The sequence below is a fragment of the Lissotriton vulgaris genome, unplaced genomic scaffold (assembly GCF_964263255.1).
Source record: "Lissotriton vulgaris unplaced genomic scaffold, aLisVul1.2 SCAFFOLD_6039, whole genome shotgun sequence".
NCBI classification, from domain to species: Eukaryota; Metazoa; Chordata; class Amphibia; order Caudata; family Salamandridae; genus Lissotriton; species Lissotriton vulgaris.
Genome location: NW_028250542.1, coordinates 76,754 through 97,445, shown reverse-complemented (window position 1 = coordinate 97,445; position 20,692 = coordinate 76,754). Strand labels below are relative to the sequence as shown.

Below are 20,692 nucleotides of genomic sequence, written 5' to 3'. Positions count from 1 at the left end.
CTGCTCCGTCGGAATAAACCCCTGTTTCCTGCCTTCCAGTCTCCAGCGCCTGCCTCTTTGTTTGATAATTTCGAGTGGTATGAGAGGCGGCTAACGCCGGGCAATACTTAAAGGTTATCGGTCGAAAATCGGCCCTACCTTTCACAATTGGCGTCCCAAACGTGGGGCCCATCAGCGACACGTGGATCCAGTGGGAGAGGTCCTGACGACACAGTGAACGACTGCAACTATCGCGAGTGCACCTGCCCGATAGACCCTCGTCGGGCAGCAGATTATCCAAACTTCACCAGTTCCGAGCAGACCTCTCTCGAGTGATCTACGGTCCTGCCTGGGAACCATCAGGAGTGCCGCGACAATTACGGAGAATAGAGGACGATCGAGCGCTGGAAGCGGAAGACGAGAAACTATCCATGCGTCCGGGTAAGGTTGTGTAACACGACAAATTGCGAAACGATTGATTGAAAAATACTAGTATTGCTCATTGATTGTTTTTGAGATATTCTCTGCCTGCAAACGGGGAAGAATAGAAATATTCTCTCTTCCTTTGCAGATAGTGAAGGGTAGGTAACGCGGACTTTTGTCCCCCCGTTGTAGTCTGTCGTGCCTATTTTTCTCCCCACTGATTGATTGATTGTCCGAACATTGATTGTTCGAAGTTGGTTCTTTGAGATATTCTCTGTTTGAAAATAACGTAGAATAGAAATATTCTGTCTAGTCTTTGCAAGTAGTGAAAGATGGGTAGTGCGGACCTTTGTCCCCCTTTGTAATCTGTCATGCCTATCTTCTCCCCACTGATTGGTAGTTGGTTCAGCCCGGACCGCTTATTAAAGATGAACCATCCAGCTCCACTGGAAGGCACCCCTAATAAAGACATGTTCACCAAGTATGGACTAGTCGCTGTAGCCTATAGCAAGCTATGGCATAAATATACGAGAAAAGATCAGGAAAGTCAGTGGCCACTGATAGGATCCTTTGATGACGATAAAATAAACGTGCTGGAAACAGCCCTTCGAAACAATAAGACAACGCCCACTATGCTCGATAGTCTCGGCATGTGGCGCAAAGAAGCAGAACAACGGAAAAAGAGAAACGAAGTCAGATTAGAGAAAGAGCTACGAAAAGCAGCTCACCTAGCTGCCAAAAAGTTAGAGGAAGAGATAAAGGAGAGAGAGGAAGCAAGCAGAAGCAAGAGTCCGAAACATCGGGCCAGTGTCCCGTTAGAACACCCTCTACGCTGAGTTACCCTCGAAACAACGAGCGAACGATGATTTATTGCTAGGTCCCCCAATCATCTACATGCCCCCTCCATATGCCCCTTCTCAACCCTTAGTACAGCACCCGCAGCCCCCAAGCATAGGTGAGAATGGTGCCAGGGCCTCGGTCGTCACGGCCTCCGCGCCGGCCGAGCCGCTTGTACTCAACGCAACGCAGGCAGCAACATTAGACCACCCTGAGACCCGAAAGAAAGATTCCACTAGAATGAACTGGTTGAGCAAGGATGAACGAGCAGGGATCGATAAGATAGTAAGGACACTGGTGGAACGGAAGGAGAGCGAGGAGTACGTAACGGATATGTACAATTTGTATGCAGATAGCCACAGATGACACTTTGTTGTGCGATTTTGTTATCACACCCTCAATACCTATGAGGACCGATACCAAGACAAAGGTCCTGAGAGCCTAACGATTTTGTATAGGAAAGTTGAAATTGGGGATGGAGGAGAGTGTGACGTGACAGGCCTCTTCACATTCCGCCACCTCACCGAACAGAGGTTAGAAGCTAAAACTACGACTCCTGTAGCGACCGAACCTCGAATAGAAAAAACTAATACAATGATGCCTATAAGGGAGGCCGCTCCCTACTGGTTTCCCCCATGAGGTCAGGGAACGCATGATGACGTTAACCACCAAGATGCCAGAGAGGGAGGGTAGTTTATAACTGCGTCTACCAACCATGGGATCGACAAGATATCCTGACGTTTCGAAAATCCCTGCCCGATTTACGAAAAAAAACCATTGCCTTTTACACTGAATTAGGTACAGCCTTGGGTTCGACGATTATTACCCTAGCCGACATTGATTTGTTTTTTGGGTTATGTCTGCCAGCTGATGTGTGGAAGCAAATCCGGAAAGTCGACCACCTTGCGCTGTTCGGACATACCTGGTCACAACTCGATGGCATAGACAGACAATGAGAGCCTGGACAGAAACCTTTGAAATCCATATTAGAACTTCCAGACAAGATTGTCCAGAAATTGAAAACCCTGATCCCAGAAAAGAAGTAGGTGGACTGGTCGATAGTAACGGCCTGCCGCCAAAAACCCCAGGAAGACGTATCAGAATACTTTTCCCGGTTTGAAACTGATTTCCGATTACAGTGGCCAGGACATGACCACTGCAACCGGACATCATCTGTTTGTCCAGAACTATGTTAAAAGTCTGTCACAGGAGGTCTCACAGAAACTACAGGCTAGCGAGAGTAGTTGGGCAGGCTCCAAGTTTGCGGCTATCCTTCAGATGGCCCAGTATTATGAGCATCAGAAGAACGAGAATGACAGGGCGACTGAGAAAAAGAAAAAGGACCTGAAGGAAAGGGTGATGATCGCACAGTTACAGGGGGTGACTATAGGAAGAGAGCAGTACAAGGGAAATTACCAGTCGAATGCTCCTAGAAATCCAGCCCCTAAAGACCGTACACCAGCACCTTATGCTGGACATAAAGACATAGACGAGAACAAGTGTGCATTTTGCAAAGGGTTTGGCCATTGGAAGTCCCAGTGTCCGGTCCTGTTGGAAATGAACAAAATTAGGGACACAAGAGATGTAGCGGGTGGGCCTAGAAATAGAGTACAGGGACGAGGGTCCACGAACGACACCAACAACGACAGGCCAGGCAGACCGAACACATTTGACCATCCCCGACAGAACCAGTACCAACAGTCTGACTGCGACGACACCCACGACTTCGCATAGGACTGCCATGGGCAAGGGTGGGATCCAGTCGAGCTCTATGTTGACCAGCAAGGTCCTTATGTCACCGCTAAGGTCCTGGGTACGAAGTCTCCATTTTTGGTAGACACTGGCGCAACACATAGTGCGTTATCTAAACGACTGATTCCAAGGGCACCCTTGTCTGGCTCACATGCAACATCGATAGGTTTCGATGGAACGCTCTCCACTAATCCCTTGTCCACACCGATCTCCTTTGACTTAGAAAATAACACCACTGATACGACGTTTTTACTCTCATCCAACAGCCCTGATGCCATTATGGGACTTGACTTACTGAAGCATTTCCGAGCTACTATTAGGTGCTCGCAAGACGGAGTACGAGTCTTTTTGTACGACAACCCGACTCTGCTCAGACTTTGTCCCACCCGACGCATGTTTTCCATCACTGATGCGGACTTGTCCCTACTTGACACTCTACCTCCATATCTGTGGGCCAAAACTGACTCGGACGTAGGACGCATGATGATCGACCCAGTGCACATAACTGTTCGACAGGACGCAATACTCCCAAAACTTCCACAATATCGGATATCGCCCGAGGGCGAGAAGGCTTTGGTAAAGATTATCCAGTCCCTGATAGATGCAGGAGTGGTAGAGGAAGTAGTTAGCAATGTTTGCAACAGCCCTATCCTACCCATCATAAAGAAGCAGGGTGAGGGAGATGAGAAAGTGTACCGCTTCATCAACACCTACGAGAGGTCAACAAAGTAGTTGTACCTCAGTACCCCGTAGTCTCAGACATCACCACCATTCTGACTCCGATTCCCTCCACTGCCACCACCTTCATTGTAATCGACCTCAAGAACGCTTTCTTCTCTATCCCCATCCACCCAGACAGCCGGTAACTCTTCAGCTTCACCTTAAAAGCCCGCTCATATAGATTCTGTAGAGCACCCCAAGGCTACACTGAAAGTCCCAGTATCTATAGCCAGGCCCTCAAGAGACAACTGGAAGCAGTCCAGTTACCGGATGGAGTGGTGTTGATACAGTACGTCGATGATATCCTTTTGGCGGCCGACACCACTCCACTTGCAGTCACAGCCACCATCCAACTCCTGCACTTCCTCGCGGAAAATGGCCACAAGGTCTCCAAGAAGAAGTTGCAATTCTGCCAACCCCAGGTCACTTATCTAGGCCACCTCTTGTCCAAAGACGGGAGAAAACTTACACCCGATCGAATTCAGACCATTCTAGAAACCCCGGTCTGCTCCCTGCTAGGCCTCACCTCCTTCTGCCGACAGTGGTTGCCAAATTTCAGCCTCATCGTGAAACCACTGCTTTCCTTGTTGGCTAAAGATGTCCCTTTCCCGCTCTCTTGGACCCCTGAATGCCAATCCTCCTTCAAAGAACTACGAGATGCCCTCTGCTCAGCCCCTGTCCTAGGAACCCCTGATTACACAAGCCCTTCTCCCTCTATACTCACTAAAGGGAGGGGTGCGCTTTGTCTGTCCTGACCCAGTCCATTGGCCCCAAACAACGCCCATGTGCCTACTTCTCTGCCCCTCTTGACCCCGTATCCAGAGCTTTGCCTGCCTGCCTTCGAGCTGTAGCTGCAGCTGCTATCTCTGTCCGACAAAGTGAGGGGATCATACTATCGAACTCCACCACGGTGTTAGTGCCCCATGCGGTCGACACCCTCCTGAACCAGACTAAGATGCAACATCTGACTAGTGCACGACTGACTGGGTACGAACTGACTCTGCTTGCACACCATATCACACTGAAAAGATGCACCACACAGAATCCAGCCACTCTGTTGCCCCTACCTGAAAACGACCCCAATGCTTCCCCTATACATGACTGTGTGACCCTCACGGATGAACAGACTAGGAGTAGGGTTGACCTCCGAGACACTGCCTTCCCAGATCCTGACGGAGAGCTGTGGGTAGACGGCTCTTGCATCAAACTCCCCGACGGCACCACCTCAGCTGCTTATGCAGTTACCACAGCCCGAACTGTAGTAGAGACAGTCCGCATCACACAACGATCTGCACAGGCAGCAGAACTGATTGCTCTCACATGAGCGTGTATCCTAGCAGCAGGAACCGCAGCAAATATTTACACCGACAGCCAGTACGCCTTCGGGGTGGTTCATCATTTTGGGCTCTTGTGGAAGGAGAGGGGATTCCTGACCTCACACTGCACCCCCATCTTGCACGGAGATCTAGTCTCCGCCCTGACTGAAGCGGTCCTCCTTCCCAAGCAACTTGCAGTAATCAAATGCCAGGCACACAAAAAGGTGACAGACATCATTGGGCAGGGAAATGCACTGGCCGACATCACTGCCCAGACCACAGCCGAGAATAGGACAACGACACGCATGTATGTGACCAGGTCACAAGCAGAAAAATGGACGGACGCTAGGGAAACTATTAGGGACATCCAGATGGCCAGCTCACCACACAAATTGACTGAATGGGCACGGGTGGGATTGAAAGACTATGAAGGCTGCTGGCGGACAAAAGACACAAACAAATGGTTGCTACACAATTCATACCTGATCCCCATACTGACCATGGCACACTCCCCTGCGCGTATAGGATCTGCCCCGATGGCCGAACTGGTCTGTAAAGTTTGGCACAATGACAAGATTACAGACTCAGCCAAACGTCTGGTCCAACAATGTCTGATATGCCTGCAACACAACCCTGGGAAAGGAACTGTAGTACCACGGGGAGGGTTTGGGGTCCCCAATCATCCATTTGAAGTCCTACAGCTGGACTACATCCAACTAGAATGATGCCATGGTCTGAAATATGTAATTGTTGTCGTGTGCGCATTTAGCAAGTGGGTGGAAGCCTATCCAAATCGCGACAACACTGCCATTGCCACAGCAAAGGTTTTACTGAAAGAATTCTTCCCTCGCTACTGCCTTTGTCGAATTTTGTGGAGCGACAATGGCCCCCACTTCGTAGCCGAGGTTATCCAACTCATCTTGAAGGGGTTGGGTGTAAAACAGAAATTCCACGCAGTCTTCCACCCCCAATCTGCTGGACTAGTTGAGCGACATAATGCCACACTGAAGCTCAAACTAGCTAAGATAGTGGCTACCACAGGACTGAAATGGCCAGACGCTCTCCCACTGGCATTGCTATCAATGCGTTCCACCCCCAGCAAACATAATTTGACCCCTTACGAAGTCGTTTTCGGCCGACCTATGAGCATTTGGTCCGCACCAAAACCGACATCCATTCACGACGTCCCGGACGTCCTAATGTCTGACTATTTGTACAATATGACTAAGACACTGTCTGTTATCCATCAACGGGTGCTGCAGGCCATCCCTGATGCTTCCAGGGGTCCCGGACACGACATCCAACCCGGGGACTATATACTGATCCGGAACTTTCAGCGTGCAAAGAGTCTGGAACCCCGGTGGACGGGCCCCTGGCAAGTCTTGATCACCACCCGAACAGCTCTTAGAGTGGAAGGGAAGAAGAACTGGCTGCATGCACACCACTGTAAGAAAGATCTCCTCAACCCTGACGAGGACCGAAGACGTGGCCACCAAAGAAGAGCTCCTGAACAAAGATCGACCATCCCTGAGCTGTTACCCTGATAAAGAGACACTTGAACTGGCAGAATTCCCCGATCCCACTGTGCCATCCAGAGAAGGGTATAACCTACGACGAAAGGAGGGAGCTTCGGCTAAGCAGACCACTGACTAAGTTACAGTTCTCAGAGCGGTGGCCTAACACTACTAAGGTTGCCAGGAGAGAAGCCAAGCGAAGATTGTGGTTCTGCCCGCTACCAAGCCCCTTGAAGATGATGAAGCGCCCAACACGAAGATGATGGAAGCAACCGGACATCCGAAGACCCACTACAGAAACCCAAAGACTGACAAAATACACAGCTCAAAGACTATTGTTCTCTTTATCGCCCTTCTCTTTTGCCTCCTCCTCATGACCACCCTCTGGATCGTGGAAGCTCATTAGACATTTCTAACTACTGCACAGCCTACCACAATGAAAGAACACTACCTGGTCTCTCTTTCACCTCAACTACGAGAAAGAGGTAAGGAGTTTTGGAACAACTCCTTCGTGCAGTTGCTGCACCAGCACAACCTTGCCGCCAATGCCACAAACTGCTGGATCTGTGGGTGGTTACCCCACGCCACTGGACATTCCATCCCCTTCATCCCTTCACCTTTCTCCGTTCATGGTTACTGCCTTGCTTGGCTGATCCTCTTGCAAGAAAGCTACTGGGATAATGCCACTACCAGCAGAACTATGGCACACTTTTATCATGGGGTCTGGCAGAACAAAACAGGAAGAACTGCTGCTCCCTTTTGCCCTCTGACATCCAACGACTCTATTCATATGGACATCCCTGCCAAAGAACGGATTGAGATGCAGGTGTTCAACAACCCAGCCAGACCCACTTTTTCCTATCTCCGAAAGCGAACAGCTGCCACCCTGACTGTGGCCCTATCTGTCGTCAACGTCTCGGGCTTTGTATGCATCGAAGGCCTTGGGACACAGCTGGTAGGCCACAGCGCTTGCCGCATCACCAGAACTTTGGACTCAACTGATCCACCCTCTTTTGTCACCTCTCCGAACATGTACTTTGTTTGTGGAACGAAAGCCTACACCTGGCTCCCCAAAGGCTGGGGGGGTACCTGTTACATTGCCTTCATCCTTCCTCCGATCTATGTGGCTCCAGCAAACCATCACCGACAAAAGCGAGCAAAAAGACATGGAGCACGCCGACTCCACCGGAGCACAGTGCCTGGATGCATTGAAGGGACTTGTTCCACTCTGGGGTCCGATGGCGAACAGCCGTGCCATCCGACATTTGACCCAGGCAGTTGAAACGACAATGAACATTACAGCTGGCATCCTCACAAACAATACAGCCGAGCTTCAGGCGGTCCGCCTGGTGGCTCTTCAGAACCGCCTTGTTCTAGATGTGGTTCTAGCGGATCGTGGAGGAGCATGCCGTTTCCTTGGGTCCAGCTGTTGCACCTACATACCGGACAATTCACCCTCAGTTTACAAAGCCATTCAACACCTCCACAGACTTTCCTCAGAAGTTCATCAGGAACAAGAAGAAAGGTCGCTTGGGAGTTGGTTCTGGAGTACTGTAAAGGACTGGGGGTGGAGGTTGTTTATCATCTTATTGATACTGATTGTCGTAATATGTGGATTCTGCCTGGGTGTTCAATGCTTGCCACCCCTGTGCTCACTTTGTGCTAACTGTATCTGTCCCAAGACTCTGGACTTTGAAGCCGAACGCATGAGAGCTGTGTAGGAGGTCGAAGTGCACAACCTAATGGGGATAGACATCAATTGACAAGCTGGCTAGATATGTTGAAAAGGGAGGACTGTTAAAATCTAGTTTGCGACAGCAACATTATCGGCGCCATCTTGTCCCCTTTACAGGCTCATATGTGCGCGTAAGTAGCAGCCATTTTGAATGCCAGGCCTCTCTGCCCACTGCCGATAGCCAGCACGTCTCTCTCTCTCTCTCTCTCTCTCTCTCTGACCTCGCGAGCATCCCCCCGCACGCTGACAGCCCCCGCTCTCACATGCTTGGGCCATAAACCTCCCCTTCAGCGCGACCCTACCTCGGAACCACATCCCATACCCAGCTAATACCTCCCTCCATCTCTTTCATGATCACGCATCCTTTGATAAACCCCCTTTCCTCTGTGCCCGATTGTCCGGCTCGATCCCAGGCCACCACCTGGCCCTGCGGATGCAGTTTATTGCCCCCATACAGTAGGAAGCTGCTCTCCTCAAAAGGATCTACAACTGATCAAAGCCCCCACCCCATGAGATCCGATCAGCCGCACACATTCCGGGAACCGGCAAAAAGTCCAGCTGCGCAACAGTCATCACCTACTGAGATCGGGGTGGGGACTTCTACTGTAAATGTGTGTGGGAACGGGCTTGAAGCGGGGATTCCAAGGATGCTTTTCCGTACTTCAAAGTGTTGACAAAGATATGTTTCATGTAATAAAGCCATAAACCTGTGTATAAGAGGCCAGGCCTCAGAGTGGCAGTTAGAGCACCTCGAGAAGATAACCTGTTGTCTGATTTGATGTGTTCTGCTCCGTCGGAATAAACTCCTGTTTCCTGCCTTCCAGTCTCCAGCGCCTGCCTCTTTGTTTGATAATTTCGAGTGGTACGAGAGGCGGCTAACGCCGGGCAATACTTAAAGGTTATCGGTCGAAATCTGCCCTACCTTTCACACATTTGTACTGTCACATGGCGTTTTATATTTTTGTAAAGATTTTAATTAATCATACAAATAAAATATTACTTACTTACCATGTGACTAAACAAAGCTGTTTAAAAATATTTTTTTAATTATATTTTTTCAGTACATAAACCAGTGAGTACAAGACCATAACCTCTGGCAGGCTTAACTCAGATACGAAAGCAGCATTCGAAAAAAAATATAGTGATTCAGTTAGTGGCTACAATATCATTAGGATGTACATCAAAAGAAATGCAAAACAATTGAAAAACTTAGTGGGTCAAAAAATGAGCTGGACACATTCGGAGTTACCTCAAAGTTAGCTGAAAAATCCTGCGCCGCCAAATACCGAACTACAAAATCATGAGCTGCCAAGTACTGAGCGGGAAAAAACAGCTTCCAAAAAGCAAGCTGTCAAGAAGAGAGCCACTGAAAATAGGAGCCGCAGAGCCGCCAATAAACAGAGCCACCAAACACATGTTGAAGGCAAAAAGTTAGGGGAGAACCACACCAAAGATGTCAGGACTAATAGGAGAAGTACGAACCCCTCCACCACACTAAAGAAACAAGCCATCACAGCTGGTAGAAGTAATGCCTGGCAAACATATCTGACTATCATGGAATACAAGTCAAGAATCAGCATAATATACCAGAATAAAGAGCAAGTGGCAGTAGGTGTCTATGCCTCCCAAAAGATAACACCTGCCTCCTTGAAGTGGCTTGCTGTGTAGCTTTTAAATTTTCATTTCCAATTCTGACTTTGCTGAAGGTTCAAGTTTGCCAGAGGTATTAAGGCATGGGCAGTTGCTCAAGACGTGCTACCCATCCACTGTCACCTTATCATTTTTTTGGCACCCTGGGTAAGACTTTGCAGTGTATTTTGAATGGCATTTTCTGATAGTTTAATATACAGTTCAATATGTGGGCTTTAATTTACAGATTGAGTCATTAAATTCAGATTTCGAATGTGGCCAAAATTCTCTAAGATAACACAAATCAACATAAATGTTAGCAGTCTTTACGCCCACCACATTGTCAGACAGGATCACCAGACTAAGCCAGTTTAACTAAACAAAGATTTTAAATAAATACTTTCCTTTCATTTTTTCAGCACGTAACAAAACAAGGGTGAAAAAACATAACCTCTGGCAGGCTTAATTTAGGCACTGTCATTTACAATGCCAGTAGCTTAAACTCTCGCAAATGCGACACCTATTGAGTTTTCAAAAGCTTGTTTCTTATGGCCACTAAGCAACAGTAATCCACCAGCTTCAGATGGAAAAACCCTGCGAGCTGGGAGTGGTTGTTACAAGGTTAACTCTTTATGTAAACACTTACATGCAGTTGGGGAGTACAAAATGCAGTTTTTTTTGTGGTTTTACTTTTTTTTGTTAAACTGTACTACAAACCCTTAAGGTAATTGCACCCAAAGGTTTCTGCTGAGGATTTCCTGGTGGACAGAAGGGTCAAGGAATAGATTTTGGTGTAGTAAGCGGGAGGACTGCATGATAAAGTTGAAGATGGTTTGTCTATGCCATCTCTGGGAAATAAAGGGAGTGAGAATTAGGGTGAATAAAAACGTTGTGGGTGAGGAAGACTGAAATATGCAAAATTAGAGTACAGCACTAGCAAGAGATTAAGTGGAGGGTAAAGTGGAAGAACGCTGTCCACACAATACATTTTGTGAGATGTGAAAACTTTAAAAGTGAGAGGAAAATAATGTGAAGACTATTTGAGGTAGTAAGATAACTCCTTCTGAATGGGGGGGCGCAATCCTCTAAGCCTGCCACATACACGACATTTGAGAAGGACTACCACCAAAACAGGTCATACATGTTTTAGTGTTCAGCACTCAACATCCTTCCTGGGACAGCTCGTGTCCGGGTCCTGGTTGTCGTCAGCGTCTCCTGGTCCCTGCAGCTGCAGAGTCAAGGTAAATTGTCATCTTTCCTAAAGTAGCCGACATTGGAGGGCATCCGTCTTCCAAGTCTCCTGGTCACCTCTTAGTAACAGACACTGACCCCTCTGCTTTTAGGTACTCCTCTTCAAGAATCCATGTTTGGATTCTTCTGGACACTTTCTCCTCTTCCAGCAGCGATACCTTCCTGAACTCCCCCATTGGGTTCGAAAGCGGTTTCTGACATCACTTCACACCGATGCACCCGACTTTCCTGGGATAGATAACTTGGGTACCATGGTACCCACGGGTGGGGTGGCTCTCCAACCTATCTTCCATTGGGCTTCTTCAGGGTCCACTGGGATGGATCCCTTACCTTTAAAATTCCGACCCACCTTGCACATAGACTTGTACGCTCTCAGAGTTCTACTTACCTTGGGTTGTTCTGTGGGTCCCCAGGATTCTACATCCTCTCTACTTGGGTCGTGGTTCTTATACCACTTCCTTAGTATATGGTTTGGTCCGCCTCTGAGGCCCAGTGTTTCTTAGTGCTATTTACTGGCCATACCTGTACCATGCTGTTTGCATCTAGTGCTTCGATAGCAGTTCATAGCTCAATGTGTGGCACTCGTTCGGCAAGCAACAAAACACAGCCATGGTACTTCTGATTAAGTAAAGTGTGAATTGTCTAAGGTATAATACGTGCTCACTATAGCCTCAAGTTTACATCTCATTGTGCAGTCCTGCCAAATATCACGCATCAGACGTGACACATTTCAGTGTGGCGATCCGCATCACCGCACTGAAATGCATTGTTACGCATTTGCATACTATCTCAGCATCCCTGGCACTGCCTAAATATCATGGAGTCAGTGAAAGTGTGGCAGCCGGCAGAGCGCCGATACTGGCGAGCGCGCGCAGGGGGCAGGCTTGAGTCTTGCCGAGTGTTGAGGCTGCTGTGAGGCTAACTGCACAATGCAACAATGTTTCAGAGTGATTTCCGGCGCCGCGCGGCTTTCACGCAACCTGACATCAAGGCAGTGGTGAGTGGTCCAGTATTAGTCTGGCGCCGAGGGGGTGGGAGATGTTAATTTTCCAGTGGCGGCTGGTGACATTTGAAAGTGGTAGGGCGTAAAATAATTGGGGGGGGTTAATATCATTTATAAAGAACATATTGAAGACGTAACCTTCATATTCATTAAAATAAATCCTCCAGATAATCTGGTAATAGTTTATTGAATTCTGCATTGAGCTTTGCTACATAAATGCTTTTCTTTCTTTTGGACTGCTTCAGTATATGGGTCTATTCTCAGCCAGGCATATAATTGACACATTGCGAATTCTTTTTAGGCCACAGTTATATGCAATACTATGGAGCGGCTATGACAAGAATTCAGCAACTATTCACAGCCTGACGTAGATAGGATAAGCATAGTTTTCTAAACTGAGGAGCTTCCGTCCAAACACTTGTAATAGTAAGTACAATGGCAGTGATGTATCTGGGAGATGCACTGCTCAAGAGAACAACGATCCTTATTCTAAATCGGTGTCGTCCTTTGACAAACATATATTCATTTATTTAAGCATACAAAAGCTGTTCAATGTCATTCAGAAAACTAGCTAAACAAAAGAATCTTATTTGTTGTGAGTTAAAGCTGACATAACACTGTTTTCTGTTATTTAAGCTGCATGCATGAGTCAAGTAGCACTATAGGAAACCCACAACAACCGTATTACAAATTAATTTAAACCATCTATGCAGTCATAGTAGCTCAGTAAGTTAAATATTCGCTGCTAAAATGTGAGTGTAATTAGCTGGTAACCTGTTCGAATCCATGCAGGACAAACTCATTCTTCCGATATCATTAGTTTGAGTACGAATAAATTGTAACTGTCACCTAGGTCCATGCACGATCCCTGATAGTATTCCCTCAACACCTGTGTGTTTTGGTGCCCCGAGGAAACACGAGTGGCACAAATAGAGCAATCAGTGTACAATCAACCCTGGCGCTGCCGTGGGCGCTCCAGCGGACATGGAATGTGGTCTCTGCAGCTTGCATTTCATAGGGTCCTTTGTGCTGCTATCAAGCCGAAAATACAAACCGGGGTATTAAAAGGGACATTTCAGGCCCTGCTTGTTCACGGAGGTTCGGCAGGTGAATAAGTGATCAGAACCCCGCCCCCGTTAAATTACTTGTAACTGAAACTTCCAAGTTAAACATTTTAGGCACTTCTTGTACATCTCGAGCCCCACACCTCCATCACCGGGAAGAAGTAAAGACAATGTCAAACAAAACGCAGGATTGTTCCTTCTTTTTATTTGCGCACTCCAGGCATCGTGATAGTGGTCTGCCCGGAGGGACGGTAAAACGGAAACACACCTTTAATAACGCCCTCTCTAATTAACTAAACAAAATCTATAATTCAATCGTGCACAAAACACTTTAAAATTCTCTTGTACATATAATTTATAAATCAACCAGGCCGAAACAGTTAACTTACCTTAGGCTCCGCTTCCCGCCTTCAAGTCCTCACTCCCGTGGCGCCGTCCTGTTTGAAATTTCCATGGTGCTGGACTCGTCGTGACGCAGCAGGAAGGCTGCAGGCAGCCTCCCTCCCCTCCCCTCCACCACAGCACAGCGCTGTGATAGGTTCGGCCGGCTGCCCCCTACTGACGTCATTTCTCTCTGTATGCTGCAGCACAGCAGCATACAGAGAGCAGGGAGAGTGGGAGGGGTTACGCGAGGGCAGGGGGGAGCGGCTTGCCTACACTGTAAATACTGTATGTTTGGGTAGCCTCTCAGGCAGCCCAAACAGACAGTATTACGAACAGTGGGCAAGCCGCTCCCCCCTGCCCTCGAGTAACACCGCCCACACAGGAACCAAACTTCTGCTTTCTCTTCTCGCCATGCGTGAAGGCAAGGCAGAAACAAATGGTAGTTATTATCATTGGTAATAACTACCTTTGTTTGCCTTCTCGCACGGCGAGAAAACAGGGGGGGCGGCGCCCAAACGCCCCCATGGACCAGCCGCCGCTGTAATTTTCTAATTACTAGGCGGGGAGTTTGTATTACGAAGAAACGGTTTTGGCTGGCTAAAGGTGAGCAGGCTCCGACGCAGTCTTGCCGCTCGTAGCACTGTCTGTTGTTTGCACCTGCCCGGGCCGCCATTGCGTGCTGTACCAGGGTGAACGTTTTTCATCACTGGAGCTCAGCCTCCAAGGCACTTTCAATTTAACGAAGACTGAGGCAGCCGGTTGCGGCAGGCCGCAGCTTTAGCCAGGACTTTCACTTGACCCGAGTCCAGGCCTGGCCCAGAAGGGGGATTTGGGGGGCAGCCGAGCCTCGAGGTCTGCCCCCCGGGCAGGTTTGGGAGGGGGAAGGGGCTTCATGGGCGCGGCCATTTTGTCGCCGGATGGGCTGCCTGGGAGAGCCCAAAGGCAGCCCAAATCCTACCAATTAAGCCCAATTAACGGCTTTTATAGGTTACCCGCTTCCGCCCAGCCACCATTTTAGGTATTGTAACCTGGTGGCTGGGTGTGTAGTTCTTAGCTTGTCTGTCGTGTGAGGTAATTTAGGGTTAGCGGTGTCGGTGATTTCGGTGGTTGCTTCGATGTCGGGAGCTGAGGATGTTCGTGTGCTCGAGGCCATCCGCCTGCTGAGTGAAGCAGGGCGGATGGACCTCTTGGTGGGGCCGCGTGAGGCGCGGCCGGTGAGGCAGGCGTCGTTCGGGGTGGCGGCGGCCGTCCTGGCCTGCTCACCACCGAAGAAAACGCAAAAATTGCAGGTGAGTCTTCGGGGCCGCGCCGATGTCAGGAGCGCGGCCCCGGATGACGGAGGGTCGCGTGCGAGGCGCGTTGCCAAGGGCGCCTCGCCGTGTTTCCAAGGGGCGGTAGGGGGCGGGGAAGCGGGCGGCGGCGGGAGGTAACTGACGAGCGGATGCGCGGGGAGTCGCGCGGCCGCCCGGGCGTTGGTGCAGGCAGCGGGGGGGCCGTGAGGCGCGAGGGGGGGGCGGGGGTTAAGGATGGAGAAGCGGAGGCGGGGCGGGAGGGGAGGGGGGAAAGGCAGGATCGTGGAAGAGGAGTGGAGGGAGGCCAGGCCATGAGGAGGCGTACTGAGAGCCCCTCGCCGGCTCGGCAGGGGGCGGGGGAGAGGGGTAGGAGCGAGGCCCAGAGAGGAGGGAAAGGGGGAGGGGCGGGGGCCGCAGGCAGGGGGGGGGGGCAGGTGAGGACGGCTGTGGGGGGGCTGGGGAGTGAACAAGGGCATAGAGGGGGGGGGTCCCCGATTCTTTTGGAGTCAGAGGAAAGCGAAAGAGAGTGGGAGGGGCTGGATGTGTTTTCGTCATGGGAGGAAGGGATCAGGGAGGCCCGCATGGCGGCGGAAGGGAGGGGGACGGTGGTGGAGGAGGCAGGTCCGTCAAGGCAGGCAGGGGTGGTCTATGGGCGGGTTGGCAGCGGGGACCGGGCAGGGGAAGAAACCGCGGGCGACGCAGGGGCAGGTGTAGGTGGGCTTTGTTGGAGCGAGGACGAGGAGGAGGGGGGGGCAGGGGTGAGCTGGGGGAAGTGGCGCTGGGCAGATGAGGCGGAGCAGTGGCAGGGGACCAGCACACCAGCAATACCTTTTTTATTACAGGCAGGTAGTCGGCGCGGGGAACCAGACTTGGCACGGCTTGGGGCGGCCCAGCGACGCCAAGGAGAAGGGAAGGCGGAGCCTCCGGCGGCGAGCCTGGAGACCACGCGGGATCGCGGCGCGGCTGGCTCAAGAAGGCCCCAGGCGGGCTCGCCAGTCCCAGCACCCACAGGGCCCAAGCGGCTTGGGGAACAGCAGCATACCTGGAGCAACGCCAAGGAGGACTTTTTTACTTTTAGCAGGGGCAGGGGCGAAGAGAGGGCCTCTGGCAGGTTTAGGTCGGCGCCGCCGGTGGCGCGCCGGGAGTCTAGATGGGGAGGTGTGGAGTTGGTAGAAGGAGAGAATAGTGCAGAAGAAGGTGAAGTGAGAGAGGGGCCGGGCGGACGGGGGTCCGGTAATGGTGTTGGTGCTTTGTTACAGGTGTCACGGGGCCTGGGTGCTGCGGCGGCCCGGACACGGGCGAGAGGTAGATCGGCGGACTGGAGAGTCGAGGATCGACGAGGAGATACGTTGCTTGCAGGTAAAAGCGGGATGACGCCACGGATGGTGTCGGTGGGGGTAGGGGGGGGAGGGGAGGTGGGGGCGAGTGATCGGTTATGCAAGGGGAAGTATGTGGCGGACCGGGGTGTGGGGACGGATGTGGCTGCGCTTGGGGGTTCGGGCGGGGACACTACCGGGTTGCCAGAAGGTAAGGTGGAGAAGCCGGAGGTAGGGGGCAAGGCAGGCAGCGCGGCAGCGGGCAGCGCAACAGCGGACAGCGCAGCAGCGGGCGGCGCGCCGGCAGAAGGAGAGGGCGCGAAGAAACCTGACAGCAAGGAGTTAAAGTTTAAACGACTTCCGTATATGGGGGTCACGAAGCCGTTAGGGGCGCATTTGATGGCGGCTACTAAAGAAAAGATATGGAAGGGAGAGTATGTGGAAATGTTAAAGCTTCTACATAGGGAAGTTCGGTCGAAGGAAGGGTCGAAGGAGGAGGAGTACGAACTACAGAAGCGCCCGAGGGTGCCGCTTACAATTGAAAACTGGACAGCGGCATTCCTGATTTTCGCGAGCGTGTATTGCGAGAAATTCCCAGAGAGGTCGGTGTCCCTGTTTAAGTACATGGACGTTATCAGGAAGGCTCAGATTACTGGGGGGGGATATGCGTGGGCGCAGTACGACGAGGAGTTTAGGGCGAGAATGGCGTGGGACACGGAGGCACAGTGGGGCGAACTGGATTCCGATTTGTGGCAGCACACGATGGGTCTGGCGGGATCGGGCAAAACTATCTTTACCGCCAGCGGGCTCCCGATAATATATCAGCCCTTTCAAGGGCGCCCCACCCGTGGAGGGGTGGGGGCGGGAGCCAAGAGCCAGCCCGGGACCGCGGGGCCCTGCTGGGATTTTAATAGAGGGGCGTGTGCCAGGGAGCACTGCCGTTTTCGACATGAATGCTCAGCGTGCGGGAGGTATGGGCACCCGGCGACGCGATGCTGGGGCCCGACCGGGCAGCAGTATGGAGGCGCACACACGGCGGCGGGAGCAACACGACCCGGGGGCGGGCAGCAGTATGGGGGCGGTCGGGGTGGAAAGGGACCTGGGCCGAAGGGCTCATACGCCGGTTAGAGTGGACAAGTTGACGGCGGCCCTACGCAATTACCCAGACGCGGGGGCTGCGGAACGTCTACGGAGCGGGTTTCGAGACGGTTTTCGGCTGGGTTACGAAGGTCCGCGGGTGCGTCGGTGGGCGGACAATTTGAGATCAGCGAGGGAGCACCCGGAGGTGATACAGGCTAAACTAGACAAGGAAGTTCAAGAGGGGCGCATGGCAGGGCCTTTTGAGGACTGGCCACTGACGGACTTGATAGTGTCCCCTATAGGTGTGGTGCCCAAGAAAGAGGCAGGACAGTTCCGGCTCATACAACATTTGTCGTGGCCAGACGGAGGGTCTGTTAATGATTTTATCAGCGAGAGTGAGGCCACAGTGGTGTACTCCTCGGTGGAGGCGGCAATGGCTTTGGTGGTGAAGGAGGGTAGAGGCGCAGTGATGGCAAAATGTGACATCAAGTCGGCTTTCCGGTTACTGCCTGTTCACCCAGACGACTGGGGCCTACTGGGGATCCAGTTTCACGGCCGCTGGTATGTGGACAAGGCGTTACCGATGGGCTGCTCGATGTCCTGCGCGCTCTTTGAATGTTTCAGCACGTTCCTGCAGTGGTTCTTTACGGAATGCACGGGTCACCAAGGAGTCACGCACTACCTGGATGACTTTTTCTTGGTCGGGGCGCCGGACTCCACGAACTGCCAGGTAGCTCTGGACAGGTTTCAGGAGATCATGGTGGACCTGGGGGTGCCGTTGGCACCGGAGAAGACAGTGGGGCCAGGCACGGCGCTGTCTTTCTTGGGCATTGAGATAGACTCACAAAGGATGGAGGCACGGCTGCCGGCGGACAAGAAGCAACAGATGCTGGGGCTGCTGCAGATGATGGTGGCCAGGAATAAGGTGACGGTGTTGGATGTTCAAGTGCTGCTGGGGCACCTCAACTTCGCGTGCAGGGTGGTGCGGGTCGGTAGGACGTTTTGCAGGCGCCTCGGCCGGGCTTTGGCGGGGAGGAGGCCTCCACATCATCGCGTGCGCGTGTCGGCGGGGGTGCGGGAGGATTTGCGGATGTGGCGTTTTTTCCTGCACCAGTTCAACGGAGTGCCCTTACAGCGGGACGTGGACTTGGTGTGGGATGTGCAGATCTTCTCGGACGCTGCGGGTAGCGACGGTTTCGGGCTCTACTGGAACGGGAAGTGGTGCGCAGAGAGGTGGCCCCCGGAGTGGTCGGGAGGCGGGAGGAGCATTGCGTTTCTGGAGCTCTTCCCTTTGATTGTGGCGATCTGGCTGTGGGGAGAAGTGCTGGCGCATCGGCGAGTGACGTTCAATGTGGACAATATGGCAGTGGTGCAGGTGGTAAATCGCCAGTCCGCCAGGGATGAACAAGTGCTGAAGCTGCTGCGGGTGTTTGTGCTGGGCTGTTTGCGGCATGATATTGCTTTTCGCGCGGTACATGTCCCAGGAGTTGACAATGACATTGCGGACGCTCTATCTCGTTCGCAGTGGGGGAGATTCCGTGGGTTAGCCAAGGACGCGGAACGGGACCCGACTCCGCTGCCGGCGCAGATGTGGGACATAGGCAACACCGGATGTTGCAGCTGGTTCTAGGATCCTTGGCAGAGTCAACCAGAACAGCGTATGTGGCAGCCTGGGGGGAGTTTGTAGCGAATGGGGCGCGGTGGCGGCCGCCCGGCAGGGACAGGCAGGAAGAGGTGGTGCAATATTTGCTGGAACTGATTGGAAGGGGGTTGTCGAGAGTGACGATAGCGGGTAAGCTGGCAGGGATCGGTTTCATGGGTAAGCTACTGTGGGGATACGCCCCGACTGCAGGTGAATTGGGGTCCAGGATGTTGGAAGGTTGGGCGCGGGAATGCGGGCGGGGGGGGGAAGTGCGGCGGCCGGTGTCAGTGGAAATGTTAGGCAGAGTGGTGCTGATGCTGCCGCGTGTGTGCAAGGATGACAGGGAGGCATGCTTGTTTGGGACACTAATGGTGTGGATGTTTGCGGGGGCCTTTCGGGTGTCGGAGCTTTTGGGCTCCAAGGCGGAGCGGGGCGTGGATTGGGCTGAGGTCCGAGTGTCCCAGTCGGAAGTGCGATTGTGGTTACGAAAGTCCAAAACAGACCAGAGGAGTGTGGGGGCCTGGGTGACCATGGTGAAAAGGGGGGAGGGCGGTGAGTGCCCGGTGCTTTGGGGCAGGAGATGGATGGCGGTGGGGGATGCGAATGGCCTGGTGTTTCGGCACGCGAATGGGAAGGGGGCGACGGGGCGTCAGCTGTTGGGAGTGTTGCGGAAGGCATTGGCGAGATTGGGAGTGGATGGGCGAAAATTTGGCACGCATTCTTTTCGGATTGGGGCGGCATCCGAGGCGCACCGTCAGGGACAGGGGAGGGGGGCCATCATGCGCTTGGGTAGGTGGACGTCTGATTGTTATCAACGCTACGTGCGCGGAGCTGACCCGGCGCGTGCGCGCGTTTTGGCATTGGGGGGACAGTGTTGATTGACATATGTTTCTCATTCCAGGTTCGGTGGCGGGACCCTCGTCCCGTGAGATGTTGATCTGGATTGTGGGTCACTCGTTTGTGAAGAGGGCGAAGCTGCAAGCGCAAGACAGCTATTTTGGGGATGGTTTGGGGTTCAATCCTGAGTTGTTCAAGGTGTTTTGGTCAGGGAGGGGGGGGATGAGATGGAAAGAGTTGGTTACCACCCTGAATGGGTTAGTGTGCGGGGGGCGGTGCCCCGACGTGTTGGTCCTCCATTTGGGGGAGAACGATTTGGTACGGGAGACAGGTTTGGTGCTGATGAGGGCAATGCGACGGGATCTGGCAGAGCTGCGCAGGTGTTGGTCGGGGTGTACGGTGGTGTGGACTGAGTTGGTCCCGCGCAGAGTATGGCGAGGAGCGGTGAAGCCGCAGGCAGTGGACAAGGCGAGGCGGAAGGTCAACGTGGAGATGGTTCGCTTTTGTCGTCATGTGGGTTTCACGCGCATATGGCACAGAGACATTAAATATGATGCGCCGGAGATGTTTAGAGGTGATGGGGTACATTTGTCCCGGATGGGAATGGATCTATACCTGTTGGAGCTTCGGGAAGTGTTGGCGAAGTTGTTGGGGGTACGACGGGAGTAAGGTGTTGGTGACGGGCAGAGAAGTGAAGGGGCGGGGGTGGGGGGGCAGGGAAAGGGGGGATGAGGTGTAACCACCTACCCCACTTTCCCTGGGTGGCGGAGTTTGGGTTGATGTTGGCCAAGTTTGGCTGGAGTTCGGGTCTTTATATTGATGTTTGGGGATTTGGGGAGCGGGAGCGGGGAAAGGGAAAACAGTTGTGGAGTTACATTAGAGGGGTTAGTTACAGTTGCAATAAGGCAGATAGGTCTG

General features: G+C 52.3%; 1 protein-coding gene across 1 annotated transcript; it reads left to right on the top strand.

Annotated features, from left to right (window-relative positions):
• The first annotated feature begins 19,791 nt into the window (after positions 1 to 19,791).
• Positions 19,792 to 20,443, top strand: LOC147663248 (uncharacterized). The gene has a single exon (XM_086950587.1). It carries the CDS (start codon positions 19,823 to 19,825, stop codon positions 20,441 to 20,443), a length of 621 nt encoding a protein of 206 aa, XP_086806713.1. The 5' UTR covers positions 19,792 to 19,822.
• The last annotated feature ends 249 nt before the right edge of the window (positions 20,444 to 20,692 follow it).